At 40.2% G+C, this 26,649-nt stretch overlaps 2 protein-coding genes across 4 annotated transcripts; one reads left to right on the top strand and one right to left on the bottom strand.

Annotated features, from left to right (window-relative positions):
• Window positions 1-2,033: 2,033 nt before the first annotated feature.
• On the bottom strand, window positions 2,034-7,718 carry parp16 (poly (ADP-ribose) polymerase family, member 16). 2 transcript variants are annotated; one of them, XM_078948581.1, is made up of 7 exons: window positions 7,599-7,718; window positions 4,945-5,141; window positions 4,409-4,546; window positions 4,128-4,334; window positions 3,881-4,052; window positions 3,657-3,801; window positions 2,034-2,394 (listed from the first exon to the last, which is right to left on the bottom strand). In XM_078948581.1, exons 2-7 carry the CDS (start codon window positions 5,131-5,133, stop codon window positions 2,259-2,261), a joined length of 987 nt encoding a protein of 328 aa, XP_078804707.1. In that variant the 5' UTR covers window positions 5,134-5,141; window positions 7,599-7,718; the 3' UTR covers window positions 2,034-2,258. The 2 variants fall into 2 exon arrangements, with proteins under 2 accessions (XP_078804707.1, XP_023811481.1); XM_023955713.2 differs by lacking the exon at window positions 7,599-7,718 and adding an exon at window positions 6,154-6,407.
• Window positions 7,194-15,494, top strand: scamp5a (secretory carrier membrane protein 5a). 2 transcript variants are annotated; one of them, XM_004069564.4, is made up of 7 exons: window positions 7,194-7,486; window positions 8,257-8,331; window positions 8,424-8,543; window positions 9,994-10,150; window positions 10,240-10,341; window positions 10,959-11,076; window positions 12,704-15,494. In XM_004069564.4, the coding sequence occupies exons 2-7, from the start codon at window positions 8,325-8,327 to the stop codon at window positions 12,890-12,892; spliced, it is 693 nt and encodes a 230-aa protein (XP_004069612.1). In that variant the 5' UTR covers window positions 7,194-7,486; window positions 8,257-8,324; the 3' UTR covers window positions 12,893-15,494. The 2 variants fall into 2 exon arrangements, with proteins under 2 accessions (XP_004069612.1, XP_020559601.1); XM_020703942.3 differs by lacking the exon at window positions 7,194-7,486 and adding an exon at window positions 7,722-7,988.
• Window positions 15,495-26,649: the final 11,155 nt, after the last annotated feature.

Here is a 26,649-nt window from a genome sequence, read left to right as displayed (position 1 = left end):
CAGACGTTTAAGACCCACGGGACAGTAGCCAACCTCCCTGGACGTGGCCGGAAGAGGAAAATTGATGACAAATTGAGAAGACGGATAGTTGGAACTGTATCCAAAGAGCCCAGAACAACCTCCAAAGACGTTAAAGGTAAACTCCTAAATCAAGGTAAATCAGTGTCAGATTTCACCATTCGTCGTTGTTTGAACCAGAGTGGACTTCATGGGAGACGACCAAGGAAGACAGCACTGTTGAAAGAAAATCATAAAAAAGCCAAACTGCAATTTTCAAAAATGCATGTTGACAAGCCACAAAGCTTCTGGGAAAAGGTCCTTTAGACAGATGAGACAAAACTGGAGCTTTTTGGTAAGGCACATCAGCTCTATGTTCAGAGACTCAAAAATGAAGCATACAATGAAAAAGAACACTGTCCCTACTGTGAAACATGGAAGAGGCTCAGTTCTGTTTTGGGGCTTCTTTGCTGCATCTGGCACTGGGTGTCTTGAAGTTGTGCAAGGTAAAATGAAATCTCAAGATTGTCAAGGCATTCTGGGTAGAAAAGCGCTGCCTAGTGTCAGAAAGCTTGGTCTCAGTCGCAGGTCATGGGTCTTCCAACAGGACAACGATCCAAAACACACAGCCAAAACCACCCAAGAATGGCTAAGAGAAAAGCGTTGGACTATTCTGAAGTGGACTTCTATGAGCTCAGATCTGAATCCCACTGAACATCTGTGGAAGGAGCTGAAACATCCCATTTGGAGAAGACACCCGTCAAACCTGAGACAACTGGAGCAGTTTGTTCACGAGGACTGGGCCAAGTTACCTGAGGACGGGTCCAGAAGGCTCATTGACAAATACAGAAACCGTTTCATTGCAGTGATTGCCTCAAAAGGTTGTGCAACAAAGTATTAAGTTATGGGTACCATCGTTTTTGTCCAGCCGCATTTCAATTGTTTTTTTTAAATAATTCTTTTAATCAACAATTGAAAAGTAATGGCTGATTTTTATTATTTAATTTTCTATAAATTTTAATTTATTGTTATTTTTGAGCGTTTCAAGTCATTTTAGTGAGCATTGTGGACTTTCTTTCTTTAACTGAGGGGTACCAACAATTTTGTCCACCACTGTGTATGGAGAAAAAAAATGAATATTTCAATTATTGCAATATTTTAAAGCTCCAATTTATTTTTCTGAACAGTGAGGTGGACCTTTGTGGGTCTCTAGGCCAAAAGACTCATTGAACATTAAAGGTTGCAGACCCTGGGTCGTGTTGAGGCGTCTTCTCCTGTCATTCCTGAGCCCGCAATTCCTTTTTGTGATCCCTGCTCTGCCTCACAGGTATTGGTTATTGAATAACAGACGAGTTTATGAGGCAGCAATAATGAAGCTGGTTCAAAAAGGGAGTAAAGTGTGGACCAACAATAGACGGTTTGTTCCGTGGCCTTCAAACAGGAGCTGCTTCTGACAGGCTTTATCAGAAGCATTTCACAAGAAGGAACAAGTGTGAAAAAAAAAGAAAAAAATGCTTTCATCTTTTTTTAACAGGTCAGTCAGATCACAATAAAAATTCAGGGTTTCAAGCTGTTTGAAGAATGAAGTTTTACCTGAAAAAGAAGATTTTCAAGCAGTTGTTTTTATAAATAAGACATTTAACTCTCATTTATTTTTTAAATAAAGCTGCAAATTTATATTCCAATCTAAAGCACATCTTTTCATTGTTTTGAATCTTCCTCATCACACCTTGTTGTTGTAAAAGCTGCTTCGAAAGAAACGAGACATTTTATCAGCCGTCTGTTATCAACACCGTATGTCCAGCCAGGTTTTCTCCTTGATAAAACAACAGTGGTGAACAGAAGACTTTCTGTGTGCCAGACGCAATAAAGGTGAACCTGTCTGGGTCATAAAGACCTCTGTTTACATCTGAATGTCAAAAAAAGATGAGTTTTTTTGGGAGAAAACAACACTGTGTTGTTGTAAGGGTATAAAAATGTTTAGGATTTATTCTTTGAAGCCATAGTGATGCCCATGTGAAAAAAAACAGTAAAAGAACCATTGCACTAAGATTTTATTTGAATGAAATGAATACAGAACATACATGGTTTTTAAAAAGATGTGTATTTTTGGAGAAACAGAAATTTGAACTATTGATTAAAAGAAGAAAATGTTCTGGAGCTGCAGAAAGTAGTAGAAAGGTGCGTAAAACAGTGTTTCTTCTGGCCTCGGGTCAGACTCAATCAGAAAGGCACGGCGGGCCGGCTCTCCTGGTGTCCCGTCACCTGAACAGTCTGTGCCAAAAGGACACGAAGGTGGGAGAGTTGAAGGCACCGATGAATACGAGCAGCAGAAGGTAGAGACTCATCATGATGGCAAAGTGGTGCCTAAGAAACCACGAGCTGCTGCGGGAACGCCTGTCAAAGAGGGATGAAGAGAAGAACTGATATTAGCAGCACACACAGAAGGATGGCGTCTTTTTTTCATATTCTATGCTGGTCAGTGTGGATACACTGTGGTTGCTGTTTAGTTTTTGACAAGCAGAAACAAAAATTGTGGAGTATTTGTGCTTATAGTTATAATATTGATGAGTGTAGGCATGAGAAGCAGTGATTATAGAGGAAGAAAAAAAAATCGACAATGAGTCACAAGAACAAACTTCAAAGATGTTAGAAAAGGGTAACATCCTGTCATCTACTGCTGTTTAAACCAAGGTGGACTTCATGGGAAACTACAAAGAAAAAAAAAGCTCTTCTGACGGTGAAACATACAAAAGGCAAACAGGAATTTGCCACTAATCTTTTTTGTTGTTGTTGCAAGTGATTTTCTGTTCACCTGGGGGGGGGGGGGGGGGGGGGGGTGAGTCATTAGAGGTAGAGAGTAGAAGTGGAGTTCACCTGTTCACCAGCTGAGCCGGACATTACACCTTTTATCGAGCACTTTGAGCATCGCTTTGGCAAAGCTTTCTACATCGCTTTTGACACGACACAACAATGATGGGCACAACAACTACACATAAATAAAGCAACTTTAAAACATACACACATTTGTGTGCATCATCAATGGCAATGTGTCCCCCATTTGCTCGCAGCGGAACATGTTTATTGAAGCTCCAGGCTTTCTGGAGTGAAATGTGCAGACTACTGTTGCCTGCAGATAGCAATTCTCCCAACAGAATAATGACCCAAAGAAGCAGCTAAAAGCACCAAAAAAGGAAAGTTTCGAGAAAAATACAGGATTCTTATGAAGATTTCTTCCAGAGCTTTGATCGAAACCCCTATAAACATCTGTGGAAGGAGCTGAAATGTGCCGTTTGGAAAAGAAAGCCTTCAAACCTGAGACTCTTAGATACGTTTTCTCACAGAGTTTGAACCAAAACACCTGTTGACTGGAGCAGAAATCAGAAGGAAAGTCACAAAACACATTTGATTACAGTGACTGACACAGAAAGTTGTCCAACTAAAGTTGTCTTAATTTATAATTAATCTCTACTTTTAATTTACTGACTCTTATTTTGGTAAATTTCTATTTAATTATCAGTTTATTGGCTTGTTTTCATTGTCAAAGAGGCTGTTTAAATGAGCATTAACACACTATCATATCAGTTCCATCGCTTTCATCAGCTGGTCAGTTTAGTTCCATCCAGATACAACCGTTTTACCCCCAGAGGGATGTGTACCTGGAAAGGTGCCTCTTCTGAGAGTAAACGAGCAGGTACTTGACTCTCAGGAGCTGATTGTTGGTGACAATAAAGTATTTCTGCGGCACATCCCCTCCTTCGCTGTTCCTTGCTCGTGACCGCTGCCTGTCTAAGATTTCTGAGTCTGAAATGAGGAGGAGATGAGCAGATAAACGGGACTGCATATTGTTGGTTTGTGAGTCGTGCATCTCAAGAACACTCACCCTTTTTCTTCACCTGGCACTTTACATCCGGATGGTCGATGATTTCACACAAGGCCACGCAGCTGAGCAGCGGGCCGAGGAGGCTTTCTCGCCAGGCGCTGCTATGAGGACTGTAGAGAAGAGCCATGCTGAGGTCACTGGTGAGGTAGGTCCCCTCTCCAAAAACAGAGTTCTGCACACAGATCCCATAATTCTTTCACTGACATGTGGTGTAAAAGGTTATTTTAAAGATTCCCGTTGCACTGACCTTGTTGAGATGACAGTGGAGGCCGTTATGGATAATTGAGTGAAAGTTCTCCAAGCGGCTCCCGTGGAATGCATAGAAGACGTCTCGTCCGTCTCTTGTCCTTTCAAACCTGACGTTCATGGGATCAGAGTACTCCAACTCAAAGAGGAAGTCGGGCGCAGGAGCAGAAATCCCTTCGCTTTCCGTCAGGTTACACAGTTTGGCGTACTGGCAAACATTGCGTCGTCAACAGAAGCTACATCACAGAGACGACAAAACCTTTTACACAAAAATCTGTATACCTCTTCCTTTTGAAGCGTCTTTACAGCAAAGCTTTTTGAGGACAGAATCCAGTGAGTGAGAGCCAGGTGATGCTCTCCTTCGCCAGGCGGAAGTCTCACCAGATCCCTCACGCCAGGCAGTGAGTTCACATCCCTCAACTAAAAAAAAAACAAAAAAAAAAAAACTAGCAACTTTGTCAACATGCAGGAAAATCCTAAATAAAGACAGGATGAGTCACATTTCTTAACCCAAATGTTAATGATCTACTTTGTTTATGTGTTTTACTATATAAATAAGAAAATATAAATGTAGTATTAGTATATAAATCATTCTATTTTAGTTCAAATAAACAGACTAATAATTCTATTTTAAATCTAAACTCTGCTTTTTTCTGCCTTTGACTGAACTAGTCTTTGTAAACAGAGTAATACTGCCACCAAGTGTATATACGTAAATGATGCCATTTCCAACATGACTTTTTTTTAACGGTAAGAAAACATTTCAAGTTTTAAGCATTGACACTGTAGAGGCTTCTGAGTCTAAGTGAAGCTCTTACCAGCTCCTCAAAGTCCTTGTTGTCACCGCTGATGTAGCGAAGAGGAAAAGGCCTGAGCAGAGAGTCCCTCTTGTAGTTTTGTGCCGCAGCAACAAACAGGCTGCAGCGCAGATCTGCTGCGACCGGATCTCTGTGCAGACAGGAGCTCACCAGCTCTCTGACTGCTTCAGGTGGCAGTGGTGGCTGCATTCCCAACACTGCACACAAATATAAAAGATGACACATGAGAACGGGGTTCAGCCAAAAGTCCTGTTACATTTTAAACACAGACAAAAAAAAAGAGGAAAAACCAGAACCCTAAAAGGACCCCTGGGGGGCTATTTGTGAAAGATTTTGGGAAAGGTTTTACAGTGTGTGTTGCACAATCTGATTGCATGCAGGTTAGTCTTTAAAAAAACTGTTTATCTTGTTGTATTTGTCCACTTGTGGTAACAATATGAGGGATTTTCGGCTTTTTAGTCCATAAGGGTAAAGTTAAATGGGATTATTACTGATTGTAAATTGTTCTTTGAAGTGTTGCCTTATGTTAAAAATGACTTAAGCAGCTTTATGCAGCGCCACTAAAGCTTTCCAGCTGCCCAGCATCCAAAGCTTTACAAGGAATAACTCTTTACAACTGAAACCTGGTCAACTACCAAATTTACCAAAATACCACCAGTGTGAAGTCAGAATAAACTCTGTCACAGCTGTAGGGTAGCAACTCACTTGATTTTTTCTTTCTTTCTTTCTTTTTTTTAACAATAACTCTGTAGTTTAGCCACAAATATCAATACATACACGGCAAAAAGAAGAAAAACACTAATATTTGGTTTATTTTTAGGTCTCTTGAGTTAATACAAGACCCTTTCTGTTATGGTGCAAAAGTTTACTACACCGGCAAGCACACAAAGTGAATAAATATTGTAAATTTACACACCACAAAACATGCAACACATTCACAAATAAACACCCATTCAATTCGACTTCAATACTATTACTATCAATGCGTCTTTGTTACACTATTTTGCTTTATCTATGTCAGTAGTAAAGTAGCTGTGAGAAGCTAAATTAGCAAAGCTAACATTAGCCATCACCAACGTATTTGTTGTTATGTGGCGATTTTAATAGACATTAAAACACTTCCGTGTTCGTGTTAGGTTTTGTAAATTTAATAAAACCTTCACAGAGGTAACTTTGTATTGACATGCATTATTTATCAAAATAACTCACCTTTAGTCTAGCTCAACTCATAGCACTGCAGCTAATGCTAACGCTGTTAGCTTTGAAAGTGTTGCCTTCACGTTCGACAAAAACTGTCAGACCAACCTAAATGGTCTGCGAGACTTTTAACAAATAGTAGGAACTCGTTCGTGGTTATGAAGATCTTGATGTTAGAACAAGAATCGAAAGCGCTAACAGAGATTTGACAAAAACTATCTAGACAATAAAAAATGTAGGAAACTACCCTTTTTACTGGGGCTGGAATAATAAAAAATTAGAATTTTCCGAGGAATTAATAAGGCATCATATTTTACTCTCATTATTAGGTGACTGTGGTTCCCTAATGTAAGCTACAGTACAGTAGATGGTTGACATAATTTAGAATCAAATAATCATGACTTGTGTATATAAACTTCTTATTACTTATTTAAGTTTTTGCATTTTGTCCACACATTTTCGTGAAAGCCTATAACATTTAGGAAAAAACCTGTTAAGATAAAAAAAAGGATGACAAGGAGTGATCAGAAGTTATTAATAATAAATGACATTATAAAATCTTATGGGACATCGGATTCTGATGTTTACAGGATCACTTATTTCTTTATTTATTTTTAATAAAAAAAAGAGACAATCATATTATGGGGATAATAGCGTGTAAGAAAATGAAAATTACATAACTCTAACACAAGTATTCAACTCATGCAAACTCTTTTCATAGTTTTACTCCATTTTAGGGAGAGTAACTTTTACTTAAAAAAAAGAAAAAGAAATTTAAATTGGAATGTAAACAAAACGAGAGAAAATGTATTTCCTCAAATTCTATCAGTCGTGGGGTTTGTATAAAATATGATATTCAATAAAAAAAATATTTTTTTAAATGTCTAATGAATGTCTAATTCATTAATGAACAAGTAAATAAACACAATAAATAAAATAAATAAATAAAAACCCATTCTAAATCGATCTAAAATTAAGAATAACTGAGCCAATCCATCAGATTAAAAAAATATTTCCATTGTTTTGATGGAGTGATAATAACCTTAGGGGGCGGGGCTTGTAGAAAGATGATGTATTTTGATAGGTCGGTCTCGGTCAGCAACAAAATCAGGGGTCGTGGTGTTGGTGATGGGGTGGGGGTACGTGCGTAAAGCTGGCGTAAAGAAAAAAAATCTGCGTCACGTGACCACCGCTGACTCCCAAACCCATCAATTGAAGATAAAACGGCGGATATTTCAGCTCCCCACGCGCTGGATTCGGCCATATCCAAGGGCATGGTTTACATTTAAATCCGAATATAGGATGTGATTTAGGCGAGCGGAAGGACAGCGACATTTTTCTGGAGGTAAGGCGCTGCGATCATGCGCGGCATTTTCATTCATTCCGTGCCCGCTTAACAAACGAGGTAAATCGGTGAACGGGGCCGTTTCCCGTCACTCGCGTTAGCTCTGACGGACCTGGGCGTCGTCGGAATGTGAAGAAGCAACGATGGAGTCTGAAGGACGCTTCTCGACCCGCCTGCCATCACGACGATGCTCAGCGTCCCGTTGCATCACCTCCACCCGCCGAAACATCCGGACATTTCAGACAAACGGAGCATCGTGATGCGCGAAATGACCCACCATCCGCGCGCGCGTTTTTTGGGGTTGGCCAGAGCTTTTTTACGCGTGCCACAAAGATGCCCTTCACACTCCTAGCAGTAGTTGTCCACCATGATGCACGCACTCAAAGAACCTGCTAAAGCCACAGATGGAGGATTTTGGATGTTAGAAAACGATGCAGAATTAAACAAGCTTGATGTAAACCGTTTTTATCCCATTGCTGTCGATGGTTCTGTGCCCGTGGGTGTAAGTTAATTTGAGGGATCACGACAAGGCCACATCTTGTCCTGTGAGCTCTCTGGACTTCCATGACAACCACAAAATACTTGATTTATTTCTTTTAAACCTGCATGGATTCACAAAGTGTTGGTGACAGCTTTATTAATATCATAGATGGTTTTCTCTTTTGCATTGTACTTTGAACAGGCTGTCTGTAAGGCCCGAGGTGGGCTGGCCTGCACGATGGGGGTGCTTTAGTGGTGCTTCATCTATTGAGTCAGCTCTCTTCTCACAGTTTGGTTTTTAGGGCAGCCGAGTCTGGAATCTGTGTACCTGTTTGGAGGACAACACTGAGCTGTAATTATGGCTGGTAAGATCCTATTTTGAACAAACCCAGCTGTGAAAGAACTTGCTCTCATCCAGCAGTCCTGATGAGTTTGGTATGTGTCACTTTTGTTATAGAAAACAACTTTCCTCCCCTGCCTCGGTTCATCCCCCTCAAGCCGTGCTTTTACCAAGACTTCAATGAAATCCCAGACCACCAGCGCACCATGTGCAAGAGGATCTACTACCTATGGATCTGTGAGTGCACCTGCAGAAGGAAGCATTGTGTGTGCAGTTTAATGCAACGTGGAGTATAAAGGAACTCACACTGTGTTCCTTTTTCGTTTGTTAGTTTAAAAACCCACTCTGATGAAAATTGCGCTTTTGTTGCATTTGTCGGATGACAGAGGACATATAGGCCTATAAAGAAAATTAAGATTAAAATGGCATTTCTAAGTATTTGTTCTTTGGATGCAAAGATCAGATTTAAAAAATCTTGTGGCTGTGACTTAGAAGTTGCAACATCAGGCCACAAGCTTCCTGCTCTGCTCCATTCTGATGCATTCTACAGACAAATAGATCCAATTACGTCTTCATTTTGCTTGTCTGAGCTGGAATCTGACTCAAACCGTACGGCTGGATAGCTCCAATATTTGTCGCTATTTTTGTTGCACCGCTAATGTTAACTTGGGTGGATGAGGGGCTGTTAGCGGGGCAGCATGTAAACAGATGGATGATGGGAAGGGGGGTCTGGCCTACACTGTGACAACAGTCCCACCTACAACTCAGAGGTGAATTTCTAATGAACTCCTGCCATTCTACAGAAACTATGTCCTAGAAAACAACACAGACTTTAAGATTTAGGCTAAAAACAGCAGAATCATAATTAACAGACTGCTGGAAACACTTTCACTGTAGATCAAAAGATGATTGGATTGGGACTTTAAATCCTTGAGAAACAAACTAGAACACGCTGAGGTCTCAAAAGTGTTTTGATGAGCCTCTTTTACTGAACATATTTTTTGCTGTTGTATCACATTTTTCTTTATTACTTTTCAAGGTCGAACAGCTTATTTTCAAATTGAAACATTAGCATTGTGTATTAAATTGAAAGAAATTGCACCACTTTGACATTTCTTTCAAATGCAGATGGACATGTGCTAGTAAACAGTAGCAAAACACAAAAAAGAAGAAGCCTCTCGTTGTTTGTCCACCACGCCCTAAATACGTGTTCAAGAACGCACTAAATTCATGGTCACTGGAATTATGACATTTATATTCTTAATTTAATTGTTGCCTAAAACCCCAAACCTGCAGATGAGATTGTATGGAATGACCCACAGTCAAGTTAAAGTATTCATTAGTTAGGATATAATTTAAAATAAGATAAGATAAGACTTTATTCATCCCACGATGGGGAAATTCTTTTGTCTGCAGCAGCAAAAAAGACATCCAAATAGCAAAGATGACAGTCAAGCAACTGACCTTCAGGTTTAACTGTGCAACATTATAAAAGAACAGAAGAACGAAAAAGTAAATTAAAACAAGAAAAATAAATATACACAAATACACACCAAACAACCGTTATAAGAACAAAAAGACTGAAAGAACAACTAAATAAATAAATGAAAAAAACACCACGTGGGCACATGATGTGTCACTGCAACACCGTGTTCCATTTAATCTCCTGTTTTCTTCTTGTCCACAGTGAACACTGCCACACTAGCTGTTAACCTGATTGGCTGCCTGGCTTGGATGTGTGGAGGAGGCGGAGCTACAAACTTTGGGATGGCCATCTTGTGGCTGATACTCTTCACTCCTTGCTCCTATGTCTGTTGGTTTAGGCCCATCTACAAGGCCTTTAAGTAAGCAGCTGTGTGAGCCGTCACAACACACAAACGTCTACCTGCTGACTCACAACTGTTATTACAGCCATGAATCTCTCCCTGTGCAGGACCGACAGCTCCTTCAACTTTATGGCCTTCTTCTTCGTCTTTATGGCTCAGGTGGTGATCAGTATTATCCAAGCTGTTGGCATTCCGGGATGGGGAGTGTGGTAAGAGCCTCTGCTGACATACACATCAGTCTAAAATCCTTCAGGGGTCGAGTTTGGTTTATAACACCATGATAACCTTTTGCACATGAACACTCAAATAACTGTAATTGCCTAAATAAAAAAAACATGTGGACAGTAGGACATAGTTTCTGTAGAGCGGCAGGACTTCGTTTATGTGCTACCCACAACCCCAACCTAACATTACCGGTCCAACAATAATGGCGAGCAATAAGCCATCTCTGTTTGGCAGCTGGCAAACAGAGATCTAGCCGTCTACAAGTGGATGCATCAGAATCGAGCGGAGCAGGGAGCTTGTAGCATGGCGTTTGGGTTCTATGTCACAGCTACAACCTTTTTCCAACCTCATTTTTTGTTTGCCTCTGATTCACAACGACTTGGATAAAGAAATACTAAGTAATGCTATATAAATCTAAATTTTCTTTATTTATATATCCTCCATCATCAGAAAAACGACAAAAGAACATGTTAAGAACCCTAAAAACACGATTTTCGTTGGAGCAGGTCTTTAGACTCAATGACACGCCTGTGCAGAACAGTGCTAGCTCTTAAGCTCATGTGTAACTCGACTGTATTGTCTGCCCTGGTGTCCTCCTCAGCGGCTGGCTGGCCACCATCACCTTTTTCAGCACCAACATCGGCTCAGCTGTAGTCATGCTGATTCCAACCGTCATGTTCACTGCGGTGGCTGCGCTCTCCGTCATCGTCCTCACAAAGGTGACTCCTGTGCTTCCACTTCCTGTTCTAGATGGATCTGTTTTTTCTGACCAAAGTGAATTTGAGATGTTTAAGTATTTTCCTAAACTTTAGCTTTATATCAAGCAGGGTAGTAAAGAACCTGTTATTTGAAAGTTGAAAGCTACCGGAGTAAAAAAACTGTTGTTTCCTTTTCCATGACATTTGTATCAAGAGATCACCATCAAAAAAGATGTGTAAAGTCCATTTTATTAAATCTATGCTATTGAACTTAAGCTGGTGTGTTTAAAATAATGTCTAAACAGTGATGGTATACAGTGTGTAGTAATATTTTAAGCAAAAACAATCATCGCAGAGCTAATTTAATGAGGTAAAACGACAGCAGGCTTTATTTTTGTCTATTTATTAATAGATGTGTGGGCCGAAAAAATAATTGTGATTTTCAATTTTTTAAATGTGTGATTTTCACATGGTGTGTGTGTGTGTGTGCGTTTGACACAGACCACAGATGCACACCTTACAGCCAGAGTTTCCTTGATATCCAACTGAGCAGAAGCAGGGCTTTGAAAGCATTCAAAGTTCTCAGACTTTGATCTTTTCTGGGATGTGCTGTGATAATGTCATAAACTGAACATAAAAACCTTTAGTGAATGCCCACAAGAGTGTGGAAATGCAAATAAAACAAGAATAAGAAAGTAATATTAAATGAAAAAAAGTAAGGGCTTGAAAAGAACGGATATTTGTGATGGTTAAAACTGTTGAAAATTCCTTAATAGGCTAAAATTGGTTTTGCTATTTTGGTTCACAAACAAAAAAGCAAATACACAGTTGCATTTTTTGTATGTAACGCCTAAAATAAACATCATCATCATATTCATAAACATAAAAATAAACATTGAAAATCATTATTTTGGTTTCATAATAATAATAATAAGATACTTTTCTTGGTGGATGTTGACTTAAAGTTAACATTTTCAAAGAGATTGTCAGAAAAATTAATCTAGACATTAAATAAAAACACAGTAAGAAACAAACAACCACAACAAGAATCAAGTTTCTTATGCACAAGGGAGAAAACCAAATGTGACTGAAGACGTCCACCACCCTTCTCCTCTCAAAGGACTGCTTCTCCCATGCACCTTTTATTAAGAACACAAGTAGGAGGTTACAATTTCCTAACAAAGAGAAAAGTTCATTAGGGGGGTGTCATATAATGATCTATTTGGGAGGATTCTCAGTTCAAACAGTATTTCTTATCAGCTCAGGACAGTGTGTAGTAAAACCCCCTCCTCCTAGCTGGGGATGAGAAGCAGATGAACAAACACAAAACTGTTTTCTAAAAAGGTAAAAAGGTCAATCTGAGTTAACATTTAAAATACAATTAACCAATTACATTTAAACAATGATAACAATAAAACAATTTCCTTCACAGAGTTATTAAATCAAACTAACGTGAGTAAAGGGTATGAATTTTAATCATTAAGACGTTTTCTTGTTTATAAAAGCAAAGCTCACCAAAAGTCATGCTGGAAAACTGAAAAGAGGAGCCAGAAAATTCTAGCACAATATTAAGATTCATTTTTATATTCAACACTGTTTGCTCTCATTTTTCAGTCTCTGATCAGTCTCTTGCGCTGTTGCTGTGCAGGTTCACAACTTTTACCGTGGCAGTGGGGGCAGCTTGGGTAAAGCCCAGGAGGAGTGGACCTCGGGGGCCTGGAAGAACCCCCACGTCCAACAGGCAGCTCAGCAGGCCGCCATGGGAGCCGCACAGGGAGCCATACAGCAGAACCAGTACTCAGCAGCTCCCACCTACAACTATGACGACCCAATGTAGGACACGCAAAGAGGGCCGAGCAGCAAAGTGGGAGAGCTAAAAAGAGATCAAATTAAAAAACAATTCACAATTAGGTGCCCTTCATTGTTCAGTTTTAATGGGAAATCGTGGAAGAGAATGAGTCAGAAATGGATTTTTGAGAGACTATGTCAGACATTTCACTATCAAATCAACCTTTTTTTGTATTAGTTTTTGCTTTAAGCTGGTCTCTGTGTGTGTGTCACATGGCAGCTTAAAGCATTTGATCTCGGCTAAGCTCTGACATTTTCCACTTTTCAAAAATGCTAAATGTTTCTGCAGAGGCCATTAAAAAGTCACAACATGTCAAGCATTCTATTAGGGTTGATTTTATATTTGGTAAATAACAATTTGTCTTTTTGCCAGGAGTTCATTGGGAATAATTGCATTGACTATCAGTGTTATCTTAGCTTAGCATAACAATTAAAGTCTTGGTCTACTATCAACTAAAGGCACAAAAATGGACACAACAGCTTGCTTTATACCCCAACTAACACTTTATAAAAAGGTTTTGTGGGGGACATAAGGTTTCACATTAATGCCACCAGTGGCTTTATGGTAGAGTGTCCGCCTGAGACTAGAAGGTCAGGAGTTCAAATCCACATCGAAGTCTCTAAAAATGGGACCCAGTGCCTCTCAGCTAGACACTCAGCATTACGGGGTTGGATATGGCGGGTTAAACCCCCAAATGGTTCCTGAATGCAGCTGTGTGTGCAGCCCACGCTTTCCCAGGGGAGGGGTCAAATTCAGATAACAAATTTCACACACCTCGGTTTGTGACAACTAATGGGACTTTAATTTAATTTAGATATATGATAAATTTTCTACTAATTTCAGTCCTTGTCGGTTTCATGTGCAGAATTCAGGAATTCATATTTTTGCACCACTTTATTTGACACAAAAAGGCAAATAACGTTAACCCTTATTACATCTTAATTTCAATTACATGTACTCAGGCCATTTGCATTTTTAGATTCTTTAATATTCAATTGAACATTTTTTGGAAAAGTGTTTAAAGTCAGAGCTTTTTGATTGGCGACTTGTTTCTACCAAACGATTTTTTCTCTAACATTCTCAGGAAAGTTAGGCTGTTTTAAAGCATCAACATGTCTGGCTTTTGTCTATTTCCTCATTTGGTTTTTCATTACTATTTGAACTGAACATGCACAATTTACAGATTAGCATACAAAACATTTTAAATCTGCATTATAGAAGTAAACGGGGTAAGAAAATCTAAATGTGTGCAAAATGGAAATCAATTTAATATAGTAACATTTGTTGGTGGTGGTCCTATCATCATATGGAGTAATGGATGTCTGTCTCCCACGTTACCCCTACGTGTAAATGCTTCAGTGACCACACGATTCTGGAGATGTGAACTCCGGGCCGCGCAGTACTTTGTCATGTTGTGACTGTTGGTGTTATTCCATGAATCTGTGTAATAAAAAAAAGAATAGAATATTAAATAAACTCAAAGCGGTCATTTCTTTTGGGAGTAAAACTAAACTGGAGAATATGTGTAGCCCTGGTGAGTCTCTGGTGTGTTTGAGTCAAGAGTTGGTTTACCCGGAGGGGTTTTTGCCTTGTGTATTTGCAAGTCTCTTCAAGAACTTCTTCCGCTTTCAGTAGATGGTAATTACAGTATAACACAGTATTAGATTTGAAAACGATGTTAAGATATGTATCTGAATGCTCTTTATTTTAAAAAAAATTGTGATTTGTCTCGTCTGATTGTGGCAGTGTGGTATTCAGTAAGCTGTTTGTTTGACTTTTTGTGTTTTCTTTGATTTTTGACAAAACCTCGGTTTTTTTTCTCTGTTCATTGAAATGATATGTGTGTGGATGGGTCATTTGTGTCTTTCCATAGCTGTAGTCCTTTCAGAGGATTTTCCTTGAGAAACTATTCACCTTTCAATGCAAACTAAATCACAGTTTACAGTTCAGCAATACTAGTTTCTAAATATCCAAATAAAACGGAGTCGGATATTAGCCTAAAACAAGCTCGGATAAAAATGAACACTTATAAAATGGGGTGTTCTGAAAACAAAAGCACCCTCTCGTCGTGAAGCTAGAGCACAGTAGTACAAATTTGAAAGTTGCAAACATTTTCACCAGCAGATATTCATGGCATTTGGTGTCTTTTCCTGTAAGCAGCACTGCACCTTTTGCTCGTCTGTGAGAAAATGCACAGCAGATTCTTTCTCTAAATAAAGTGTGAAGAACTGCACAAAGATGAGGAAAACAACTTTTTTTTTTGTTTGTGTAGTAAAGTGTGACGTTCCTGCAGAAATGCACCTACAGTTCATGTTATGGAAATGTCAGCTGCACTGTAGGAACAGTGGACTGTGCATATTTATGTTGCTCAATCGAAGCCATTTCCCATAATCAAACCCATGCTCTCACTTCTACTGATTGTTGTATGAAATGTATTATCATGTACAATACTATAATTAGAATATAGAGCCGTTAAAAGGACATATTTATCATGAAGGGGTGTGTCTTTATGGGTGGTGTGAACGAGGAAAACATTTTTGTGTATTATTTTTGTATTATTTGGTCTTATCCTAATAAACATTAAATAGTTCATGTTGCCTCATTTGTTTTTCTTTTGCAGGAAGTTTGTTTTTAGAATTTAACTTACTGATTTTAATGAGTTTTACTTTTTTAGTTAAAGGTTGATTAAAAATCAAATTTCTTGGGAACCTTCATTTCATAAAATGTGGTGCTTTAAAACAAACCCAAATGCTCTGCATTCACAAAAAAGGTCAACCTAATTAGACTTTCATTATTCTTTGAATCATTTTACTGAAGGAAAATGACTCACCTGGCCGACAATACCACAGAGATCCAGTCAGTTCCTTCCTAAATATTGCCCTTAGATAAACACTAGCGATATGAGAAAAACCTGCGATGCGCGATAGTGATTATTATTGCAATGACGATATAACTTGCGATACATGAACAAACAGCAAAACAACCAAAAACATAATTTCCATTTCATTGCAACAGTTTAATTTAAATAAGAGTCAACATAACTAAAATTATACTCCAGATGACCACATTGGAGGTCAGCATCTAACATAAATGGGCTCCATCGGATTGGTAAAGTGCATGAATGGATTTATGTGATTCGCTACCATAAGATTGTTTTAGCGCATTTAAGGTCACGATTTATTGCAATTTCGCCGTCTTTTGCAATATGCGTATTGCACAGCTTGATATTTCAATAATGATAAATGTGCTATTTATAGTGCAGGCCTAATTAACACACAAAAAGAAAGAATGAAAAGTTTGGTAACAAAATTTTTATTTTATTTTACACCTACCTTTTAAGTATCAGACAGAGTTTGTAGACACTGGTGATTAATTTTATTTATTTATATTAAAACAAAATACAAATTGGGTACAGTATATTAAATTAAAAAATATATAAAAAAGTAAAATTCCCCAATTTTCTCTTAGTATAATCAGAACCAGATTATGAAACTATAAAATTCAATTCAATTCAATTTTATTTGTATAGCCCAAATTCACAACAACAGTTGTCTAAGTGGGCTTCATACCGCTAATTGTAAGGTAAACATACAATCAAAAAGGATCATAAATGCATAGAATTCAATAGGATAATACTAAACTAAACTGGACATCCCTGCCCTTAGACCCTTCTTCGCGGTGAGGAAAAACTCCTAAAAAAATGGATTCCGGAAAAAACAAAGAAACCTCAGGGGTGTCTACATGAAGAAGAGATCCTCCCCCAGAACGGACAGGCGATGTACCAGAACTCATAGAGAAGAATTAACTTATGTAACTCTACAACTACATATTTAAAGTCCAGCAAATGATCTTCATCCAGATGAGGTTGGGGGACGGCTGGGGGCGCGAGACGAGCCGGAGATAGGACCCACAGCCAGGTGTAGAAGCAGTGGTAGAGGGAAGCCAGAGACGAGGTACACGGGCAGGTACAGGAGCACGGATGAGCCAAATGGAATTTCCTGGGGAGTGGGAAAGAGGGACAGTACATGAATCACACTGCACCAAACAGAGGGACGGAGAACTAAATGATAATGGTCAAGAATAGAGGAAAGAAGTAGAGTAGAAGTATATGAGAAAAGAGGACAGAACCCCAGTGCACCATAGTTTCCACAGCTTCAAAGTTCTAGTAGCCTACTAACAACTTTATTGTTGTTGTTCAATTTAATTTAAACAAATTAACAGTAAGGTAAATGTTCTCTGAACACTAGCTAGTCTGACAATAAGCCTGTCCAAATAGGAATGTTTTAAGTCTAACTTTGAATGTAGAAACTGTGTCGACCTCTCTTACATGAGCTGGGAGCTTATTCCATAAAACAGGAGCTTGGTGGCTAAATGCTCTACCTCCAACCGTACTTTTACTAATTCTAAGAACCACAAGGAGTCCTGCATTTTGCTTAGAAGTGTTCTGTTTGGATGGCAAGGGACTATGAGGTCTTTGATATAGGATGTGGCCATACCATGTAAGACCTTATTGGATAAATAGGATTCAAACCACTGGAGGGCAGATCCTCTGATCCTGATGTAATGCTGTAACCTTTGGAACAAAATACGGTGGTCGATAGTGTCAAAGGCTACACTGATGTCTAACAGGACCAGGATAGAAAGTAGTCTCTTTTCTGAGGCCAGTAATAAGTCATTAGAGACTAACTAGGACAGTTTCCGTGCTGTGGTGGGGTCTAAATCCCGACCGAAAATCTTCAAAGTGGCTATTGTCCTGTAGGTGGCGCTAGAGCTGCTTAACTACAACCATTTCTGGGATTTCTGAAATAAAGGGGAAGTTTGATATTGGTGTATAGTTGGCCAAGTTGCTAGGATCTAAACTGGGCTTTTTCAGAAGAGGTTTAACAACTGCATATTTAAAAGACTGTGGCACGTAACCCGTTTCCAGAGAGGTATTTATTATCGTTAATATGGAATCATTAATTATGGGGGAGGTTTCTTTAAAAAGCCTGGTGGTAATTGGGTCTAACAGACAAGTTGAGGATTTGGAGGACGTAATACTTGATGTTATTTCGGCTTGATCCATGGCAGTGAAGCAGTCTAACGTGATGCTGTAGTATCGCGAGAGCCGACGAGAGGAGTGTGGTGAGTTTACTTGGCGGCGCGTAAGTTGTGAACAAACATTTTTGATTTATTTCATTACACCGCCATATTAAAATAATCCAGAAAGTTAAAAAATAAAAATCTGAAAAAGTTTGTCAAGCATTTGCCAGCCTGGATGACCTGGAGGACCTGGAGGATCTGGAGAATTACATCGACGAGTGTTTCAATACCTGCCTCATGAGGAAATCCAACACCGCCACTCCGTCCACCAAACGCAACCGTCCCGAAGACTCCCCGGGGGCTGCCTCCTCCCCAGGCAGCAACATGAGTGATATCGTGGATTCAATTGATAAAAAGCTCTCCAGCCTTGATTGCCGTTTAAATCTGCTGGAGATCCTCCATAAGGAATTCCAAGGTCTGCGAGAGTCTCTGGAGTTCAGCCAACAGCAGGTGCAGGAGCTCGCAGCAGAGAACCAGGCCCTCAGAGAGACCGTGAAGACCCTGGGCAACGACACCGCCCGTCTTTCTGAGGAAAACCGATCCATCAAAGAAACCCTCCTGGATCTTCAGGCGAGGAGCATGAGGGACAATCTTGTGATCGCAGGGATTCCAGAAGAGGCAGGAGAAGTCCCGGAGAACATTGTTAAGTCCTTCATAGAGGTCCACCTGAAGCTCCCCAAGGAAGAAGTCCAGAAGATCTCCTTCCACAGGGTTCACCGGCTCGGAGGAAAAAGGCCGGACAATCAGCGTCCCCGTCCTATTGTTGCTAAATTTGAACATTATAAACAAAAGGAGCAGGTAAAAAGCAGAGGACGAGAACTGAAAGGCACACATTATAGCGTGAATGATCAGTTTCCAGGCGAGATCCTCCGCCGGCGGAAAATCCTCTTCCCGCTGAGGAGGAAGCACCTGTCTGCTGGAGCCCGCGCGGTGGTTGCCGTTGATAAACTTTTTGTGAACGGCAAGCTGTTCCGGGACCCAGAGGTAACACCCTGGCTGTGCTGAAGGCTTTCAGAGGCGCGCTGACATCTGCGCTGCCCAGAAGAAACCCGCAAACTTATTTAATTGAATAGGAAATAATCGGATCATCAATAATCCACACCTCTCAGGAAAACTGTCTTTTCTTTCTCTCACATTCATGTTTCTGTTGTTGTTTCGTTGTTTTTGTTTTTGTTCTTTCTCTTTTCCTCTCTCTTTTCTCTTGCCCCCCCCCCCCTTCCCATGTCCTCATATGTGAATCAGGTAAAGTCAACGCAACCACGGCGAGTATTTATTTATGCACGGAACGGGCGCGCGCGCATACTAGCGCGCATAAGAGCATGCACACGCGATCCCGCACACCCACGTTGATAAACTGCAAAAACCTCACTTAGGCTCACACAGGACGCACGCAACATGCAACTCACAGCTAAGACACGTTCACCCACAACGTACAGCGCTTGTCAGTGTAGCAGGAACGCACAGCGTGCACGCGCACACGGACGGGCACACGCACTATTTAGCCTTGCACTCTCCCGGTTAGAACAGCTATGAACAGTCTTAACATCGTTAGCTGGAATGTGCGTGGACTTGGTTCTGGGCCAAAGAGATTGAAAGTGTTAAATAACCTGAATGATCTTAAAGCAGATATAGCTTTACTGCAGGAAACCCATTTATCTTTATCAGCTGTCATCTCCTGTGCTGTTCCCAGTATCCAGTTATGTATTCTGCCGGTTTCAACTCCAAACAAAGAGGGGTTGCAGTTTTGATTAATAAAAATGTTACATTTACTCATAAGGATACAGTTACTGACCCAGAAGGCAGATTTGTAATCATTAATATATCCATTCAGAATAAGGACTTTTGTATAGCGAGTGTCTATGGCCCGAATGTTGACGACTCTTCCTTCTTTCACAGATTCTTCACCTCACTCTCAGTTCACTCTGACTCCACAATCATTATAGGAGGAGACGTCAACCTTGTTTTGGACCCTGAACTTGACAGACTCAGCACGGCAGCAAACCAGCGTACATGGCGCTCTGCATGTATCCTACAGCAGTACATGAATGACCTGGGTCTCTGCGACGCTTGGCGCTCATGTCATTCAAACGCTAAGGGGTTCACCTTTTTTTCTCCAGTTCACCATTCACACTCTCGTTTAGATTATTTATTAGTCAGTAACTCCCTTTTGAAAGAAATTAAAAGTTCCAAAATTCATCCAATTATTATCAGTGACCATGCACCAGTTTCTGTTACTATTTCAAGGGAAGTACCCACACCCTCGGGTTTAATCTGGAGGTTTAATACATCTCTGTTAAAAGACCAGGAATTTATTGAATTCTTTAAAAAAGAGTGGGCAACCTTCTTAGACTTCAACAATACTTCTGAAATATCACCAAGTGTTCTTTGGGAAACAGCAAAAGCAGTCATGAGAGGGAAAATCATCTCTTATTCAACGCATAAAAAGCGCATAGAGAAAGCAGATTTATTAGAACTAGAAAATAAAATCAAAACCCTGGAGACTGCTTATGCTGCTTCTGCACAGGAACACATACTGGGCGACCTGAAAAATTTAAAACTGCAGTTAAATGACATCATCAATAAACAAACACAATTCCAGATACAAAGGCTTCGACTGGAAAGATATGAAAACCCAAATAAATCTGGCAAATTTCTAGCTAATCAGCTTAAAATTAATAAAGAAAAATCAACAATCACTTCTATTATGGACCAAACAGGGAATGTCACCCATGACCCGGTAAAAATTAATAATGCGTTTAAAGACTTTTATCAAAACTTATACACTCCACAGATCAATCCATCAGAACAAAGCATCAACTCATTTCTCAACAATGTAAACCTGCCCAGGTTAAACAAAGATCAAACCACAAATTTAGACTCTCCACTCTCGTTGTCTGAGCTTCATGAAGCTCTGTTACTTATGCCTAATGGTAAAGCACCAGGGCCTGACGGCTTTCCTGCAGAGTTTTATAAGGAATTCTGGGAACAATTGGCACCAACATTTTATAAAACGGTAAAATTTATCAATGAAAGCCAATCTCTACCACCTAACATGAACTCCGCCAACATTATCCTTCTTCTAAAACCAGACAAAGACCCCACTAGTCCTTCAAGCTATCGCCCCATTTCTTCAATTAATGCAGATGTAAAAATTATCTGCAAAGCACTAGCACAGAGAATAGAAAAAGTCACTCCTCACATAATTGACTTTGATCAAACTGGATTCATCAAAGGCAGACACTCGGATGATAATGTCCGCAGACTCGTTAACATAATAGACTTTGCCACCATCAAAAACAGGAAATGACTCTACTATCACTGGATGCTGAAAAAGCCTTTGATAGAGAAAATTGGAAGTTCCTTATTGCTGCCCTCCATAAGTTTGGGTTTGGAGAATCATTCATCAATTGGATCAAAATATTATACCACAACCCCAATGCATCAGTTAGAACTAATAAACAGACTTCCAACAGGTTTTTTCTTGGAAGAGGAACCAGACGGGGTTGCCCACTCTCTCCTTCTCTTTTTGCTATATTTATTGAGCCTCTAGCTGCAGCAATAAGACAGAATGAGAGCATTAAAGGAATTAAAACCAAACACAGCCATCATAAAATTAGTCTCTATGCAGATGACATATTACTGTTTTTAAGTAATTTACATTCTGTAAATGAAATGGCAACAATCATTAATGAATTCTCCTCTATATCAGACTATTCCATTAATTGGAATAAGTCTGTTTTATTACCACTGAACAATAATGCGGAGCAAAGACTCACAATACCAGTTAAATCAGGAAATATCAAATATCTAGGTATCAATTTTCCCCCCAAACTATCAGAACTGGTGCAGCTAAACTACACCCCATTACTGAAAAACATACAGGACGATCTAACACGCTGGACCAACCTGCCTCTGTCCCTTATGGGCAAGGTAGCCACAGTAAAATTGAAAATCGTACCCAAAGTTAATTATCTCTTCTCAATGATTCCCACACAACCGCCATTAAAATGATTCAAAACATTAGACTCGTCCATATCAAGCTTTTTATGGAACAATAAACCTGCAAGAATTATTCTAAAAACTTTAAAATCTGCAAAAAGCTGTGGAGGATTAGAATGACCTAACTTCCACAATTACTTTCTTGCAAATAGATTACAATACATCTTAAAATGGTTAAAAAATAATCCAGAAACCAACTCATGGTTAGACTTGGAACAGGCGTTATGTGGAAAGATCAACCTATCAGATCTTCCATTTATTAGCCAAACAGTTAAAAAACAGGATTGTTTCAAAAGTATTAATATAAATGCCACTTTAACAGCCTGGTGGGAATTTCTCAAAATATCAAAATCATCAATTCAACCGTGCAAAATGACACCCATCTGGAACAACCCAGACATCCTCATAAACAAAAAAATTATCCACTTCCCAGCTTGGCAAGCAGGGGGCATAAAACAACTAGAGCACATAATTATTAATAGAAGATTCATAACTCCCCAGGAACTTCAAGACAAACATGGAATAAATAACGTCTTGGAATATCAGCAACTTAAATCAATTATTACTAAAAAGTTTAAATACAGAGACAACGATTTAAAGCTACCAGATGTAGTTACCACTCTGATCAATTTCTCAATGAATAAAACTCTCTCCAAAATATACAAACTTTTATGTAATTTAGATAATAATATTTCACTTCCGACAACAAAATGGGATGCGGATTTGAGCATCAGCACAGATGAAAGCTTTTGGTCAGAACTTTGTCTAAACACCTTTAAACTGACAAAAAGTCCAAATCTGCAGCTAATCCATTTCAAACCTCTACACAGAATTTACTACACTGGACAGAGGATGGTCAAGATGGGTCTCAGCAACTCAGACATTTGTCAGCACTGTGACGGTAATCTGCCCGACAATTACATGCATGCACTATGGTTCTGCACGCCTGTCCAGGCTCTCTGGCAGCAGGTATGTGCTGATCTATCAGTCTGGCTTAAGGTTTCAATCACAGCTTCACCGTCACTTTGTGTGCTTGGTGACATGAGTGCCATCGATGTAGAAGGAGGATTAGGCTCTATCATTTTCATAACTCTTTGCATTGCTAAAAAAACTATTTTAATAAATTGGAAAAGCAAGAAAAATATAAATATAAGTCAACACAGAAATCTGCTGCTTGATCATATCAGCTTGGAAAAAATGTCAGCCCAAGGTTCAAGTAACTTTGAAAGAATTCGGTCTCTCTGGTCTCCCATAACTAACTCCATGACTTTGTGGGTGGGGGGGCCTGGTCGTCGTTGCTCCTTGCCCTTCTGCCGTGGGCCGGGGTGGGGGTCGGGGCCTCCGGTGCCTGGCGGGGGGTGGGGGGGGCTCTGTTGGTCGGGGGGTCGGGTCCGGCGCCTGGGTGGGGCGGGCTGGGGTGCTGCGTTGTCCTCTGGGCTTGGGTGTGGGGGTGCGTGGTGGGGGGTGCGTGGTGGGGGGGTGGGGTGGTGGTCTGGCTTGGCTTGGGGGGGTGGTCCCTTTGCCTGTGCTGGGGGGGTTGGCGGGGGGCCCTGCTCGGGGGGGGGCTCGGCTGTTTGACCACTGGGGGACAGTCTACCAGCTGTCCCCAACTTACCCCCTTCCTCATATAACCTCATATTAGGGTGAGGGGGTGGGGGGTCTAGCCTGCGATGCGCCTTGGGGGGGGGCTACTTGGCAGTGGTTGCCGTATGGAGTGGGCCCCCCCTCTTTCGGTTTTATTTGCACCTTAGACATGTAGGGTCCTTGGTAGGGGGGTGCTTGGACATCACTGCCAGCAAGCAGCAGATGTCCTCCTGGCACCCTACCCGCCAATTTTAACCGCACCTTAGACATTTAGGGCCCCTTGGTGGGGAGGGTGAGGGGACATCACTGTGAGTAATCAGGAGATGTCCCCTTAGTGCCCTACTTGCCAATTTTAACTGCACCCCCCTTAGTACACACACCCCTCCCCCTTCAATATATACATTCCAACATAAACACACACACATGCACACACACACCCTTTCAAACACACATACACGCACACACATTTTGCAAGGAAGGTGGGACCTGGGTCCATCTGTCCCCTACCCCTTCCCTGGTGGGGGGTGCGGGCCCCTTGGCGATGGCGGCCGTGTCCCTTGGGTGCTGGCTCCCTGGGCCCGGCGGTGCTCTCTCCGCACGGTGGGGGGGTTCATATTACACCTGAGCCGGGGGTGTTCGTGTCCCTGGGGGGTGGGTCCTGGTCCTTGCCCCTGAGCGCTGGGCCCCGCCAAACTTCCAACATGGTCGAGTCTGGTCGGGCCATATTTATAACACCCCTTGAGGGCCCTCTTTTTTCCCCGGGGTTCCCCCCTCATGGGCGGGGGCGGCGGGCCCCTGCCTTGCTCCTCCCTGGACCAACCGTGGGCCGGGCGGATTTAACGCTGAAACCCGTTCTCTTAAACAAGAAACCCGTAAGTTGGAAAGAGAATGGCGCCGCTCCAGTTCAGAGCAGTCTCTAAATACCTGGAAACATAGAATATTAAATTATAATAAAGCTCTGCGTAGAGGGAGAAGCCAGTACTATTCAACCTTAATATCAGAGAAGGGAAATAATCCAAGATTTCTTTTAAGCACTAATGCTAAATTAACTCGCAGTCAGAGCTCAGTAGAACCACATTTTTCTGTTTCTCTCAGCCCTGATGATTTTCTTACATTTTTCAATAGTAAAATCTAAAATATTAGATATAAAGTGAATCAAGTTTTTTTTTTTTTATTTGTTCTGTCCAATAACTGAGCAAACAGATTAGAGTTGAAGGCATTTTGTGCTGGACAGGTTTTATTATCTGAAAAAGAGCTTATATACCTTCAAAAAACCAGAGTGCAAATTTGTTTAAACCCCTTTTTGTTATTTTATTATTTTTTATTTATTTGTTACATTTAGTGTGTGTGGGGAGGGAGAGGGGAAGGGGGGGGGGTGGAAGAGAATAAAAGGAAGAGAGGTGGAGAATGTGGGGGATACAAGCACTGATTTGCTCAGTTATTGGACAGAACAAATAAAAAAAAAACTTGATTCACTTTATATATAATATTTTAGATTTTACTATTGAAAAATGTAAGAAAATCATCAGGGCTGAGAGAAACAGGAACATGTGGTTCTACTGAGCTCTGACTGCGAGTTAATTTAGCATTAGTGCTTAAAAGAAATCTTGGATTATTTCCCTTCTCTGATATTAAGGTTGAATAGTACTGGCTTCTCCCTCTACGCAGAGCTTTATTATAATTTAATAGGCTATGTTTCCAGGTATTTAGAGACTGCTCTGAACTGGAGCGGCGCCATTCTCTTTCCAACTTACGGGTTTCTTGTTTAAGAGAACGGGTTTCAGCGTTAAACCTACTCGGTTTTGTCTAACAAACCTAGGTTTCAGGGGGGCCACAACATCGAGTGTACTCCTGAGGGAAGGGCTTGTGAGGCATCATTAACAAACTGGTAATTTAAACTAGGACTGATGCTATGGGATGTGGTCTCAGAGTGTTTGCTCAGAATGTTACTAAGTATTGGTTGACCTATGGGTTTAAACTCAGACACGGAACGATCAGATAAGGTTCTTCTAAGCTGTTTCTTATTCACTGGGGCAGTAGCATGTTCTAATGTAAAACTGGGAGGTTACCAGAAAGTGATCAGAAATGATGGGGTTAAGAGGAAGGACACTCAGCTGGCCAATCTCTATTCCATGGGTTAAAACAAGGTCCAGGGTATGCTTATGACAGTGAGTGGGTTCATTTTGGGTGAAACCAACATCATATAATACTGCTGTCTGTCACTGTAAGGTTACAGACACTAAGGGAGGCTAAGAGGAGAGTTTTACACATCTGCTCTGCGCCCGGGTCTCGTCTCTGGGTTGTCAAGTTGACCGACTAAGGCTAGCAAGAATTGACTCAGTAGGGCTGATATTATATACAAACCCACTTCTTCCCTTTACAAGCAATAAATTTAAGCTCTACTTGACCTCGGTTAATGATCACGATATTTAATTAATCACGTTTTTTTAATCAATGCATTTCATTATTTCTGTGTGATTTCTTTCTTGTATTGTCTACATTTAGTGTTTGAAATAAGTCATTAAATCAAATTAAAACAAATCAATGTAATTTAACCAACAATTGTTAAGAATAAAATAAAGTCTAACATCCAACACAAAAGGTATGAGAAAATAAAGGCCAGTTTAAATTTAGAAGTAGACCTGTCTTTAAAAATTGCTTAAACTGAACTCAACATTATGAGATAAGAGTCAAAATTGGAAAAAAAAAACAATTTTGAAATAAAAATTCTAACCTATGAGGAAAAAGTCAAAAAGCTAAAGTCTGGATGATTGAGTAAAAAATAAAAAAAGTCAAAGTAATGAGATTAAAACTACTCTTAACTACTCGAGTAAAATCAGAAACATTTTAGATTATTTAATCCTAAAAACAAGGGTCAAAATTAAATTCTCCACAACAATTACAGAAATAATGTAGTGAGTAGCCTACAAGGCTATTTTGGCCCCAAAATAGGAAAAATTGAAAGAAAAAATGTTTATATGGTCACATGAAATAAGGTAACAAAATCTGAAAGAATTAATTTTAGACACATGATTTAATTTGAAGTTTTAAACAAAAACCATCAACAAATACAACAGTAA

Source organism: Oryzias latipes, chromosome 6 (assembly GCF_053564925.1).
Source record: "Oryzias latipes strain Hd-rR chromosome 6, Olatipes_Hd-rR_3.1".
Classification (NCBI taxonomy): domain Eukaryota; kingdom Metazoa; phylum Chordata; class Actinopteri; order Beloniformes; family Adrianichthyidae; genus Oryzias; species Oryzias latipes.
This window is presented reverse-complemented; position numbering and strand designations above follow the sequence as displayed.